The following is a 15,000-nucleotide window of genomic DNA, read 5'->3' on the forward strand; positions in this document are numbered from 1 at the left end:
ACTATATACTGTTAAAAAACAAATGTGCAAGTTGTGTATTTTACCCCAGATTGTATTTGAATAAATTTTTTTTTTATTTTTTTATAATTTTTTTTTTTACTGAAAAGTAATGGAAAATCAGTATAAATTCATAGTCCTTATAAGCATAGAAATCTTTGAAATGGTTGAAATGGTTGCTTACAACCAGTTGGTTAGAGTACGGATCCGCTTTTTACAAAATACAACAACAAAAAAAGATAAATAAATCCTTCTTCGATTTTTGTCCATGCTTTATGGTAAAACAAACAAAAGAAAATAATAAAACAACGCATTTTGAGGATTCTAGAAATCAGCGAACCTATCGAAACTGACCTACGTAAATATTTATTCAGTTCACGCAGTAATGAATCAGTGCAATTCAATCAATTTTGTTAGTTAATTTTCCAGGGAGCTCCAGTGGACAGCATAGCGACGAACTTTGCGGTTGTGTATATAGGAATTTCAATGTGTGTGTGTGTGTGTGTGTGTGTGTGTGTGTGTGCGTGTGTGTGTGCGTGTGCGTGTGCGTGTGTGTGTGTGTGTGTGTGTGTGTGTGTGTGTGTGTGTGTGTGTGTGTGTGTGTGTGTGTGTGTGTGTGTGTGTGTTTGTTTGTTTGTTTGTTTATGTATGTACATGTGTCTATATATATGTGTGTGTGTGTGTGTCAAGGAAACATCTAATTAACACATTTTACGGTTTTACATATACGCTCAGTCGCCACGACATCGAACTTCCTCCCCTTGCTGATTAGTTACTAGCAGAAGATGAAGCAAGTGCTCGCGATATCCAATACCCTTGTGAGGAAACAATGACAAGGAGGAAAAATTACATTTAGTTAAAGAAATCTGTACGAGACTCAAAAGTACTGAACAAATTTGTTTTTTTATTAATCTCATACACACACACACACACACACACACATATATATATATATATATATATATATATATTCATTGTTTATCTATCGGTACCTCTGTAATATGTGTATATCTAAGTGTATCTGTTTTTATCTATAATGTATATACAAAACATGTTTACCACGGATGGGTATGTAAATGCATACGTGTGCGTATACATATTCACATACTTATATAGAAATATACATATAAATTGAAGTAAGTTATTAAAAAGACCTGAGCTCGTCGACCGCATTAGCATCATGATGGAATTTCCAAGAAGGGCGCTTGTCATGTTTTTGAGTGGTGTTTCCTCACAAATCTTCACTTCCCTCACTTTTGTTACACACACACACACACACACACACACACACACACACACACACACACACACACACACACACACACACACACACACACATTTTTTTGCAACAACTAAGAAGATCATGGGGTAATGCATTTGAAAATTCCATGATATAATGATTCTGAAGTGACAGGAAGCTGCTTGATAGGAAATAATAGACGCCAGATAAAAGGAGGAGGAGGAAGAGGAGGGAGTAGAGAACGTAACAAGAGAAGAATAAAAGGAGATAGGGTGAAGAGAAGGAAGAGGAGAAGGAGAGAAAGAGGAAGAGATGGACTAAAAGGAGGAGGAAGAAGAGAGAAAGGTGGAGAAAGAAGCGGAGTAGGGGAAATGGAGCTGGAGGAGACGTGGAGGAAGAGGAGTAAGAGGGAAAGGAAAGATTGAGGAAGAGGAGGAGGAGAGGGGAGTTGGAGGAAACGCGGAGAAAAAGGAAGATAAATATGAGTGGAAAACACTATAAGGCAGAAGGAGGAAAGAAGACGAAGACAATAGTAGAGAATAGGAAATAAAAATAGGGGAAGCTAATAATAATAATATAAGTTGGAGGGAGAGAGAGAAAAAGGCAAACAAGGAGGTGGATTACAAGGAAGAGAGAGATGGTGAGTGTAAATACATCTGCGTGTTATCTGTGCAAGTGTTCAGACGCAAATGCAAGTGAGGGCATCACACCTTCTCTCCTCCTCTCTCTTCTTATTCTCTCTTCGTTGTCTTCTCTTCCTCTTCCTCTTCTCCTTTCTTGTTCTCGATATTAATGCTTCTCTTTATTTCCCATATCCTCCTTCTACTTCATATATATATATGTGTGTGTGTGTGTGTGTGTGTGTGTGTGTGTGTGTGTGTGTGTGTGTGTGTGTGTGTGTGTGTGTGTGTGTGTGTGTGTGTGTGTGTGTGTGTGTGTGTGAATAAAGCTACATATGAGCAGACATATCAGCTTAAATGCAAATACAGCAACGGAGAAAATCGAGAAAGGCGAATACGCTCTAGCGCGGGTCGGATCCGGACCGCAAGCGCCCCGCCAATGTTTACATGCGGGAAGGCGTCTGCGGAGGAGCCGGCCCGGACCAGACCTAAATTCTCGCGGAATTTTCTCAAGAAATCGGGTTTTGTCATTGAATTTCCTTTGATATTCTGAAATTTTTATTTAACGGTAAAGTTTATACTTGTAGTTATTTGTTCACTGTTTGCTTTTTATTACGGGACATTGTATATGTGTACTTGGGATGGGTTGAATATGTTTTTCAATGTAATTTGCAATCTCATTCCTTTTAATCGTCATACTTTCGTGCTCATTCTCTTTAATGATCTCATTTTCACGTGCATTATGATTCTTATTCTCATTCCCTGTAATAATAATTTCAATAATGTTAATTCGCTAAGGGACCATTTTCATTATTTTTCTTGTTTGCAACACCATTGGGCGAAAAAATTAATGGTATTTGCAACGAGAGCGATGCAGCCTCCAGAGATGAAATCCCAAATCCAGGCTCTCATGCAAACCCAATCTTGGCATTCTGCAGTAAATAGGAGGTTGCTGCAGCTGTACCTGTGCTGTTTGTTACTCTTATTTATTAAGCTATATAAGATGGAAATCTCCATTTCCCTCTGTCTTTGTGTGTCGCCCTTGGGATCATTAACCAAATTACGATTACAAGTTCATGATTTTCTGATGAATTTATATTAATTTCCACGACTTATTTTATTTCAATTCTTTTAACCTTCAATGTTGTCGTTCCAGGGGAATACATTGTGGGCTAATGTACTGTATTTTACCTCAAGTACGAAACACTTTCTGGTCTGAATTGTTGTATTCTCCAGAATATTTTAAAATAGATATCATATTTCTTAGTCATATGTCTATATACAATTGTCTCTTTAAGATGAGCACAATGTGTATGAGAATAGATTGAAGAAGAATATTACATGGTGACCGAAGAAGGGTGAGTGGAACCCTAAAGACATTTATTATTCTTTTTGGTCTTGTTATGCTTACTGTCACTTAACCATTAGTGTTATTGACATTGTCGGATTTTCCCTAAGTGCTCAATGCTGAGGCCATGTTAGCACTTGATTCTGTGCCACTGTTGGTTGGCCTTGAGATTTTAGTCCTTCTGTCAGAGGTTACAGTAAGCTTCATGTTGATATGAGTAAGAAAAAATATAGGTGCTGAAAACAACAGTAATTGTCCAGAATAGAACCATACAGAAACAGGAAAAAAGGTGTATTGATCATGAAGAACACAAAACAATACTAGGATATGATGATGAGCATTGAAATATCCCCCAAATGAAGTCATGTATTGTGTTGGTTAGGTTCTATTGTTGTTTTTGATTAATTCATAGGCTGCTACATACATACACACAACCTGTTATAACTGGTAGAAATACCTATTATTCAGATTTAGTATCAGCATGTAAATTTGTTTAAGAAGCAGTAATAATTTAAGGTTTGATATGAAATATATATATTTTTTGTTTTTCAGATCCTTAAATATGGGCCCCATAAGATGGGCTGTGGGAAGGCTACTGATGCCGCAGTCTCCAGTGCACATGAGCCAGCGATTTCTCCCAGAAGGTAATCAAGACTTTGTGTTCTACAGATTGGTATCTTGTTTAGACAAACTAATAATTGAGTAAAAAAGGTTTGTAGATTTAATTAGGTTTATGAAAATATGATTGAATAAAATATTTAAAAATTCTTAAATTAGATAAATGGACACTGATGATTGATGATAATGATATATAAATCTGTTAACAGAAGTTAAAAAGCAAAGATCAGTTTTTTTTATTGGTTTGACTGTAAGGAATAATTTTGTAGAAAATTGAATGAAACACTTGCTTTCAGCTCGGAGGCGCTTTTACAGGAGTGTTACAGTGGCAGGAACAGGCAATGAGTATGAAGTGAACTTAGATCACAGGAAATTGAAGACGCCAATGGGGAATATGTTTCAGGTAATTCCTTTTTTCTTTGGCTCTAGGCTAGGGCTCTTTTTAGTATGCAGATATGAACACAGTACTAAGTAGGTTACTGTAGACATTCAGTAAGATTGGGAGGGAATCATGAAATCAAACTGGGTTTTAGTGAAAAGTATTTGAACATCACTGATTAAGATGGCATTTGTTTCATTTTGTCTGATTCTCTTAACAGTAAAAATAAATTGTGCCTTCATGACTGGCTTGATTTTCTACTTATTAATGTAGAAACTAATTAGCCTATAATACAAAACTTATATTTGACTTGTTTGAGTTTGATTTATCTCAAGGTATGGTACAAAGTTTGGCAGATGTGATTGTGAAATTGTTTTCATAACTTCTGCTCATATTATTTTAAGTTTATATGAAGCCTATGACAATAATACAATATGATTATAAAGGTAATAATGGCATGGTATAAGACTTTATGATAGTTATGCTTATGTATTTTTTGCAGGTGCCAAACCATGGGTTAGCTTTGGCTGTAGCACATGAGTGGGCTTCTGTCAAGGATAAGATCCATCCCAGCCTGATGCACCTGGTAAGTGAAAAATTGAAAGAGAGGCAGTGCTAAGTAATTAACTACTGAAGGATTCATTATTGGTTGCTACATTGAAGTCTTGCCAAATTTTATTGAGTAGACCAGCTCCATATATATATACACACCTCGGGTAGATCACTTAAACAACACATACAGGTAGTTGGTGTGCTTATTTTTATACCATATATACATTGATTTATGTATATAAAAAAGTACAGTAAAAATGGGGTTTTAATGCTCTCTTAGCTGAAATGTCTCAAAACCTTCTGCCACCACATTGCAAAGTATGAATGTTAACCCATCCCAGATGCTTGTGTGTACCAGCGTCATAACAAACTGCTTGGTCTGTGGGGTATATCTGTACATGCGGTGACGCGCTAGAGTGTGTGGAGCAGGATGTTTGGATTGATGTAGCAGACTCCTGCACCCAGTGTCTGGCCGTTGCCAGAAATCACCAGAGTTTATCATGCTCAGGGATTTCTGTTCACCTGGCAGTGATGGGTTAAAAGGGCTATGAAGTGTAACGAGACTTAGATAAGCATGGCACAATGTACATGTCCCCAGTGAGACATCCATTCTTGGCTTGGCCTAACATACATCATCCATCTCAAGAACACTTGTGTCTCAAAGAATTGTACTCCAAACCTCCTCAGATAGACTTGGGTCTCATAGCCTGTACATCCTGTCTCATGCAAAAATGGATTTCACAGACCAAAATGAGACTTCTCACTGATATAGTCTAAAGGAATCAGTGAAAGAGCCAAAAGTAACTCATTTACACCTAGTATGAGCACAAAAACTTAGAAGGCCATTGAGAAGGATAGGTCTCCCTGTTAGACTACTTACAAACATGATCAACCACATATGACAAGCCCAGGCCTGCTTGAGGAGATTGATAAAATGATTGTAGATGTTTGTCTTGAATCAACCAGTTTATCAGGTGGGATATTTACTTCTGTGTATGTAGTAGGTTGCTTTTTGGCATGTGTTTAAGATCTCCATAGTAGTTAAGAAGTATTGCTATAATTTGTTTCTCTGTCAGGAAATTCCAGGAATTACTGCCAGTGATTATTGTTTTGAATAACTGGTATAAGTTTTCTCAGAATTAATTGTAAAGAAAGTTAATGCAGTTCCCCTAGTAAGTTTTTCTTAGATATGAAGGGTTAGAATCTGCTATTACTGAGTGAGGTCTTTTGCTTCAATGGAATCTGATAATACCTGGAGGATGTGTGACATTTATAGGGCCAAAATATGTCTTGGTGTTCTAAATCAAATAAATCAATAAAATTGGTGGTTATATTTTGTTCTTAATCTAAATGTAATGTTAGTTATGCTTTTAGAGGCTGAAAATTTAAAGAAATGATTCAGCTTGTCTTTGTGATTATATTACATCCAAAGTTGAAAATGTATAATGTTTTACCTTGTTTTTCCTGAATGAAGGTTAAGGTATTAATGAGGAATGCTTCTTTTACAGACCTCTCTTTCTAACACTGTATTGGATAACCCAGCCAAAGGAACTAAGTGGGATTTTGCTGACAAGATTTTGGAATTCCTTGAGACAGATACAATATTGTTCCCGGGTGAGGTGTGTGTAATATTTGTATTGCGTTTTTTTCTCAGTGAAATATCTTCAGATAGTATGTGTGTACTGGTGTATCTAGATACAGGTAATATTTTCTGATAGATATTTGTTGCTTCGGAATACTCTTCTTCTTCTTCTTCTTCTTTTTCTTCTTCTTCTTCTTCTTCTTCTTCTTCTTCTTCTTCTCTTCTTCTTCTTCTTCTTCTTCTTCTTCTTCTTCTTCTTCTTCTTCTTCTTCTTCTTCTTCTTTTCTTTTTTTTATATAAACTAGCCTAAGAATATGTCTGTTTTGAGGAATGTGCTTTATTATTAACCCAAATGCCACCAGGAAAATGCTGTGCTTATTTGATTTTTTTTGTTAAAATGTTTCTGCACATAGATGGCTCTGCTAGTGCTTAGCCACAAAGGAGTCAATTAGTAGACCATGTGACCTTACCTGATTTCACCTTTCCTTGAATTGGCAGAAAAAAAATATTTTTACTAATGCTATGAATATTGATGGTTAATTTTTAGTATAGACATTATAATTACTATAATGTTATAATCATAAGTAACAGCAAAATAAGATTAAGTAAAATAGTTTCTTAAATCAAGGAAAAGTGTAAACTGGTGAGACAGGCAGTACTCATAATTGGCACATTGGTGACTTAGTATAAGTGTAGCCATCTGTGTGTAAAATCAATTAATAAAGTAAGCTCACAGTGGACATGGCATGTACATACATGCCATAACCATTGGCATTTGGTTAAAGTTACTTTGTTTGCAAATAATGATAAGGAATATGTCAAAGATAAAATGTGATTGTAGAGATCTCTGTAGTTTGCAGATGAATGAGAACATAAGAGTATTTACTGTTTTGTTAGATACTTTTTTACAAGATTTAGCTCCATATAGTGACTATAGTTGAACAAAGCATCTTTGTATAAATCTAACCTCTAGTTTCTGGTCTTTGAAAAACATTGCCTAAGGATGTATTGGATGGGAGTGTACTTGTATTCGAAACCAGTACAAGGCATGCTTAAGAATTGTTTTTAAAGTTATAGATTAAGTGTTAATTTTTTATACATGACAAGTTTATATTAATATTTGTGATTTTCTCTTCATAAAGTAATTAATGTTTTGGTAAGAAGCACATTTATATGATATTTGTGTTTGATATGAAAGATAGATGAAGACATAGAGATTGTGTAAAATGTATTGGAACTCTGTTATTTTCTGTAGATAAATGACATTTTATAAACATGACTGAAATGTATATTATGATGCTTAGAAGGTTTTACCCTAACATTAATGATATTGATATTGCCAATACATTACAGACCACAGATGACCTTTTAGAGCTGCAGAGGGAAGAGTGGGATCCTGTTCTAGAGTGGTTCAATAAGAAGTTTGAGATTGATCTCCAGCCGGCAGTTGGAATATGTAGTGCGGACATTCCTATGCAAGCCAGGGAAAGTATCCGCCGATATCTCTTGTCTTATGACATTTGGGCCATCACTGGTGAGTGTTTGGAATGTGCTTTTGTGCAAATGATAACGTACTCTTATTTAAACAACTCATTGTAGTAGAAGACTACTGTTTATGGTACTCTCCTTTTTTTTTTTTCTGAGTGAATATTGTTTTTTTTTAGTGCGTGTGTTACTTGTTATAAAACATAAAAAAGAGTAATTAAGTTTTTTGTTGAATTTTTGAAACTGTTGTCCATTATGTATTATGACAATGGCTGTTTACATCAACAGGATTTCTCTACGGTGTGGAGGCATTGAAATCTGTAATTTTAACTGTGGCAGCTGCAGAGCGAAGGTTAACAGCTGAAAAGGCTGTTGCGCTCTCTAGGCTAGAACTACAATACCAGGTAAGTGGGCCTGCCTGTGATTCTCTAAATCTATTCAGTAAAATAAAACTTATAGAATTGAAGATTTTTACCACTGAATGAGTAAAGGTAATGTTAAAAGAGGGCCTTGCAGCTAACAAATTTTTATTTACTTAGCAAATTATGTTCAAAATTGTTTGTTGCTGTACTTGTTTTCCAGTTGCTGAACCATAATCACAGAAAGTTGTTGTTCAATCTGTTGTTTCTGTTTATAATGAAAAGTTGCCTACATACATTTTGTTTAATTATGCAAGTCTAAATCAGATTTACCGGAACACTTAGTTTCATGAATTTTATAAATGACTGGCAATATTTGTATATTTGAGTCTTTACAGGATTGTGCAAATGTCAGCTTACTATAGTCACCTACTATAATGATACAGTTATAATATGTTTACATTATTTTGTTGTAAAAGATTTTCAGTATCTTGATGACTCATACAGTGAAAGTGGGCTGAGGATTAATACTTTTCTTAAGGCAATTGTCTTTTTTCCTCCATCAGACATCACGTTGGGGCTCAGTGGAATGGGCACATGATCTTGACCAGTATGATCTCGAAGCAAGATTTTCTGCGGCTCTTCTCTTCATTCTCTTCAATACCTCACAAACGTCAGTGAAACAAAAGACAAAGCAATAACGTCATTTATTCTGAGAGATTGTTGACTCTCATAGTTAGAATAACCAATTTGTCTTTTTTTTTTAATACTTGTACATATATTGAGCTTAATAAGATTTCGGTAATTGTATGTTGTCTATATTGTTCTTTGTGAATTGCTAATATGTATAATATTTCACTGAAAGAAATAAAAAGAACTGTTATATTGCCTATTATTTTGTTATGTCTAGTTACCAAGTACAAATGCAGTACCAATCTGCAAACATACAGAATGGTTAATGGTTAATAGTTAATTCAAATAAATGTGCTAGATATCAAGGTCATAAAGCACTATGGTAAGTAGTAGCAAAAAGGATTAGGAATTTGTTAATGATTTGGGTAAAGTTAAAGGTTTAACCCAATGCTGACGGGTATAACGTGTACGTATGTGCCATGCCCACTGTGGGTTACTTGTTTTACTTGCACTTGTCACCAATGAGCCAGTTACGAGTACTGCCTGTCTCGCCCATTTACCCTTTTCTTTGATTTATGAAAATATTGTATGTTATCCTATTTTGCTGTAACTAATGTTTATAACATTATAGCAATTAAGATGATTATAATAAAATTAACACCATCGATATTCATGGTACTAGTAAAAAATAAACTTTTCCCATTGATTCAAGAAAGGTGAAATCAGGTAAGGCTAAGCACTAGCAGAGCCATCTATGTGTAAAGACATTTCACAAAATTTTTTAAAAATTAACTCGGCTTATTCCCCATTTCTTATTCATTTTCCCCGGCGGCAATGGATTAAACAGTACTAGAGGGAAAAGGCTGGACAGGACAGTAGGATATGTGAAATGATATGTGTAACATTGCAATAGGAGCATAGAGGTGGATCAGATTATGACACAAGCTAAGAATGTGTGAAGCAAGTGAGTCCAATGCATAAGTGGACAAAAACAGTTTTCCAGCGTCTATTCTTATGGAATGGTCCAAGGGAAGATCGAAGGATTTATATTATGTAGTTTATTAGTGGTTGGACTAGAAAGACTGCCAGCAGGTGAAGAGGAAGGTTTGAAGTGAGGGTAGTAGTCAGAGGCTAGTATCTGTATCTGTAGGAGTCATCCAGATACTGAAAATCTGATTGTGCAAGTGTATCTGCCTGTTCATTCCCTGGGGTCCCAATTTGGCTGGGCATCCAGCAAAAACTGACAATTTTGTATTGTACGTATAGATGAAATAGTTGGTTCTGAATTTTGCAGAAAAGAGATAGAGTTTTTGGAGTCCGAGAACATAGTGAAGGTTAACCCCAGACTGACGGGTAATGCCTAGCGGTGTCTTAACAAACCACTCTGTCTGCAGCATACACCATGGCAACACACCAGAGTGCTTGGAGCAGGACTCCCGTGCCCAAAGTCTGCTTGTTGTCATTAATTTCCAGAGTGTAGAATTTTAATTTATTTTCATAACCCATCAGCGTTGGGTTAAGATAGGGAGGGAAGACGTGTTCTAATGCAAAGAACATTACAGAATGGAATATATTCATTGCAGTGAGTGTAGTAACTGCAAAATTACTTTATATGACTAAGACTTCTTAAAATCCAAATGTTCTTGAGGGGCAATTGTGAAGTGAAAATAGTGTGCTACTGTAAATATTTATTACAAAATGAATTGGCCTCTTTTGGAGTTTCAAACTAATTTTTTCAGTAGGAGCAAGAGCAGTCTTGGATTCTTAAAGTATGGCTACTATGAACACTAATGTAGTCACTCACAGCATGTAGCATTTTATATGTAGAAGTGTACCTTTGCTTCTTATTTGAGGCAGAAAAAAACCTATTTTTTTTTAGATGTTTTTATTATTCATGAAAGCCTTATCACATAGGGATAATTAAATGCCCTACTGGCAATGCACAGCATGGGAAGCAGCTAATTTTCTTGACCTAATATGGAACACCTCAACATTCTATTATCTATAAGAACCTTTTCTATTTAGATTCCTCAAAAATAGAGAAAATTTTATAATAATAATAGTAATGATAATAATAGTAATAGTAATAATAACAATAATAATAATAATAAAAATGATAGTTGATAGCATCATATATTAAATTTTAACCTGTTTCTATAATGTCCTATTCCACACAAAGTTACACATAATGAAAAATTCAATACTTATTTTATGATCTTTTCCTACCCCTTCTTTGGCCCAGCTTGCTATCAATCACAGTCTTTAACTGAATGTTTCATTTTCTCTTTACAGCAGCATGTAAAGTGTGCACTGTTGAGAATAATGCAGTGAACTGCTTTTCATAAAAAAGGCATTTGATCTATATACTTAGTAGTAAAGCATCAGCATTAAGAAGGCAAGGATTGCTGGATCTAGGAACTCCTTTTTGAGAAATGTAATAAGCGCCCAAAGTATTATAACTGAATCCAAAAAAAAGTAACTGCTCTTTTGAAATTGGCTAAGAGACCACTCCTAAGGATACATGACAGTGTTAGTCAGCTGTCTGCAGCACTTCTTTCCTTTGGATTTAAAATTAAACTGTAGTTCCATTTTCATTTTGCAATCAGTGACAAGAAGCATTTGTAACAGATGCTGTAGACAATCTTTTTTTTGTATTTTGTTATTTGTTTAATTATCTAAGCATGTAATTTCACTTATCCATCACTATAAATCACAGGGATATACAATATAACTTTCAATACTTTACAAAAGATCAATAATAATAAATCTCGCATAGAAATTATGGACAAAGGTAAAGTATTCAAAGCAAGCTAATAAGGTCACTCCTATAATAACAAAATAACAAATACATATACAGATTCAACAGATGACAATATTCTATAAAAGCAAAATGAGAGATAAAGATTATAACCATAGTGTAATTCTGACAAAAAAATATAGTACCTAAACTCTACAAAAACTCCATATGTGGCAAATAAATAATTTGAGAATCTAAAAGAGAACTCTGCTAACTGATTACTACTACGACATTTGTCTCTAAAAACAACCATTAATGTGTATAATTGTGCACATCTGCCTTTGATTTGTTTTGCTATTTAATCCAGATAGTAAATAAGAAATTGTATTTTCATATTTCAAATTACTTTTTCTTAACACAAAAGATACTGATGTATTCTTGGGAAACAAAATTGATATTAGCAAGATAACAGATTTGATCATAAGTATAAATTTGTGTACAATCTCTGTTATAAAAAGTATAAGTATCAAAAGAAATGTCTTTTCATTACTATAATTATCATGTGCACCAGTGTCTTATTTAACAGTGATGTTATATTTCTTTGGTTTAATCAAATGAATAAAATGTACATGAAGTGATCATATTCTTCATTAACATTTAAAATGAATGTTAACAAAACCACTTGTTCACACTTTGAAGTCTTCAGATGTTTACAATGTGCTATATGAAGTTACAGTCCATGGTTTACTTTACTGAATATTCCACAACTAGCACTTCATGTAAAACTTCCTCATATGTAAGTAATGAGAACATACCAAAGATATCTTTTGAGCTTTTGACCACTGGTGACATTGTTAAAAGACTTTAAGAGCTTACATTCATTGTCATGACTGGCCTTGTTTGATACAATATTTTCAAATATGAAGTTCATGTGGCTACAGAAACACATAAATATATATGTATATATAATATATAAATATGTAAAATGAACATTACTGATTCATATTTGCACCTTATTTGTATATTTGGAACACATGTGGTAAGTTTTGTAACTTGCCGTACTGGTACATACAACAGGATCACACTCAAACTTTGCATAAAATAATGGCACTTAATTCAACAGTGTCAAAAAAGGGAAACAAAAGGATACAACGATATGAGACCTAAATCAGAATCAGAGGCTGAGATGAACAAATCTGGAGTGTAAGTGAAATGATATGTCTTGTGTAAAAAGTAAAATGACTTTCGTGGGTCTGCAATCACACAAAAAAAACTGGTGAATAAGTGTTGTTATACACTTTGAATATGAGGAAATGGAAAAAAATTGACTATATAGTACAGGCTGTGGACAACTCAAATGTCAAATGAAGCAATAAAAGGATTCAATTAACATACCAACTTCGCAATAAAATTGTTTGCACTGTTAGAGCAAACTTATCTCTTTGATATTTTATGGCACTATGAATGAGATTACTATTTGTCGAACATAACTGATATTAACAGAAATGGTCAATGTCACCATAAGAGAAATAACAAAGGATTCACACGCCTTGAACAACTCTAAAGGATTTCCACAAACAGTTTCAGTGGCAATGTAATTCTTCAGATGTGCAAGGCTTTGTCAAGGCAGTACCTGGCACTGCTATGCACTGTTGTTGCTTTATAAAAAAGATAAAGGAAAATGCTTATGCACCATCTTTTGTACTGAGAAATTAATTGTCTTTAACCTCCTGATTCTAGCATTTAAAGTTACACAACTGATAATAAAGAGAGCATTACAAATTCATGGGAATTACATTGAAATAAAAATTCACCCACTATATATTTGACTACAGTAACTGCATAATTACTTTTATTACTTTTGTTGCTCTTATTGAACTGACTCAGCTGACTGTGCAGTCCATCTCACCATCTTGTGGGAAGCAATTCAGGTTGCAACAAACTGCTCGAATCATGTATGACATTGTGCCAAACTTGCCAGATGGAGCGCTGTCATAAAAGTGGATGCAGATGTAGGCAGCTCCTCCACATGTCAAACTACCTCCAATACCTGGTTCTTTCTTATCCCTTGCACAGCAGGTCGTTGCATCACCCCCTTCTTGTTTCTGTGGATTCACAACAACAGGAAGGTAATAGTGGAGATAATACTTTTGTAATAAGAGGTATTATAAGCGATTTCATAATTTTTCTCTTTGTATATGCCAAGAGATTCCTATGAAAAAGATTAAACTATCTTACCTGGTCCTGTAGGAAAATATTGTTTGCTAGATGGACAATGTCCTGAGCAGATACAATGTCTCCAAGCCAGCCTGTGTGGTGGTACTCCCGGACAAGTGATAACACCATCAATGCCTGCAGAACAAGAGCCTTATATAGAATTTGTCATGGTTAGCAACAAACCATCTCATTTTTTTTCAGTACACATTCATTCATTCATTCATACATACATACATACATACATACAGACACACACACATATATATACACACACACACACACACACATATACATACACACACACACACACACATATATACACACAGACACACACACACATATATATACACACACACACACAAATATATATACACACACACACACACACAAATATACACACACACACACACACACACACACACACACACACACACACACACACACACACACACACACACACACACACACACACACACACACTCACACACATATATATATATATATATATATATATATATATATATATATATATATATATATATATATATATATATATATATATATATATATATATATTGCAAATCTAAACAACATGAGATAAAAATCAATGATATTGGCAGGTGACTTGCCTCAACAACCAGCTGCCGGTACTCAGGTTGAGGAATGGTGTTGAGCACAGTCTCTACCTCTAAGGCAAACTTCAGTTCTCCTGCTGTCATCTGGAATGAGGAAACTCCTATTTACTTAATCTCATAGAACAAGGATAAATACACATTAATGTTTATCACAAGAAAGAGCAATGCTTTTTATCTACCTTAATCTCAATTAATTTTTTGTGTGAAATTCACCGGGAAATTATTTTTTTATGAAGTTTCTTGTTTCTTGCATAAGGGAAAATCAACTGATGTTGCCTGATTCCAAATGGTACTGCAAAAGCATTTTCATGCCTCTTATATTCATATAATCTGACATATAATCTTGCAATCTGAAAGATGAAAGGTGAAAAGGTGAAAGCAGGACACAAATAGCATTCAAGGTCCATGTACCTAAAGTTTCGTAAACAAAGGGCTGTATATACTGACCTCCTGAGTGAGACTCTGTGGGATAACTTTGCCTTCAATGTTAATGCCCTGACACTGGAAAAAAGAAGAAAATACAGTAGAATTAGTACATCAAACGTACACGTACAAAATAAAATTATGCTCATATACAAACACATATCTAGTTCTGGCC

General features: G+C 34.6%; 2 protein-coding genes across 14 annotated transcripts in view; one reads left to right on the forward strand and one right to left on the reverse strand.

The window, feature by feature from the left end:
• Nucleotides 1-2,290: 2,290 nt before the first annotated feature.
• On the forward strand, nt 2,291-9,063 carry LOC125032432 (ATP synthase mitochondrial F1 complex assembly factor 2-like). 2 transcript variants are annotated; one of them, XM_047623555.1, is made up of 8 exons: nt 2,291-2,425; nt 3,758-3,849; nt 4,120-4,226; nt 4,705-4,788; nt 6,263-6,373; nt 7,690-7,870; nt 8,110-8,225; nt 8,747-9,063. In XM_047623555.1, exons 2-8 carry the CDS (start codon nt 3,768-3,770, stop codon nt 8,879-8,881), a joined length of 816 nt encoding a protein of 271 aa, XP_047479511.1. In that variant the 5' UTR covers nt 2,291-2,425; nt 3,758-3,767; the 3' UTR covers nt 8,882-9,063. The 2 variants fall into 2 exon arrangements, with proteins under 2 accessions (XP_047479511.1, XP_047479510.1); XM_047623554.1 differs by having other exon boundaries at nt 2,293-2,378.
• A 1,227-nt stretch (nt 9,064-10,290) lies between these two features.
• LOC125032574 (probable phosphorylase b kinase regulatory subunit alpha) overlaps nt 10,291-15,000 on the reverse strand; it is a 93,546-nt gene continuing 88,836 nt past the window's right edge. For all 12 annotated transcript variants that reach the window (XM_047623815.1, XM_047623814.1, XM_047623812.1 and 9 more), the window contains 4 exons: nt 14,850-14,903; nt 14,397-14,486; nt 13,789-13,902; nt 10,291-13,655 (listed from right to left, as the gene is read on the reverse strand). In XM_047623815.1, the coding sequence (XP_047479771.1) occupies nt 13,434-13,655; nt 13,789-13,902; nt 14,397-14,486; nt 14,850-14,903 (480 nt within the window). In that variant the 3' untranslated portion in view covers nt 10,291-13,433. The remainder of the gene's footprint in view (nt 13,656-13,788; nt 13,903-14,396; nt 14,487-14,849; nt 14,904-15,000) is intronic.

This window comes from Penaeus chinensis, chromosome 14 (genome assembly GCF_019202785.1).
Source record: "Penaeus chinensis breed Huanghai No. 1 chromosome 14, ASM1920278v2, whole genome shotgun sequence".
Taxonomy (NCBI): Eukaryota; Metazoa; Arthropoda; class Malacostraca; order Decapoda; family Penaeidae; genus Penaeus; species Penaeus chinensis.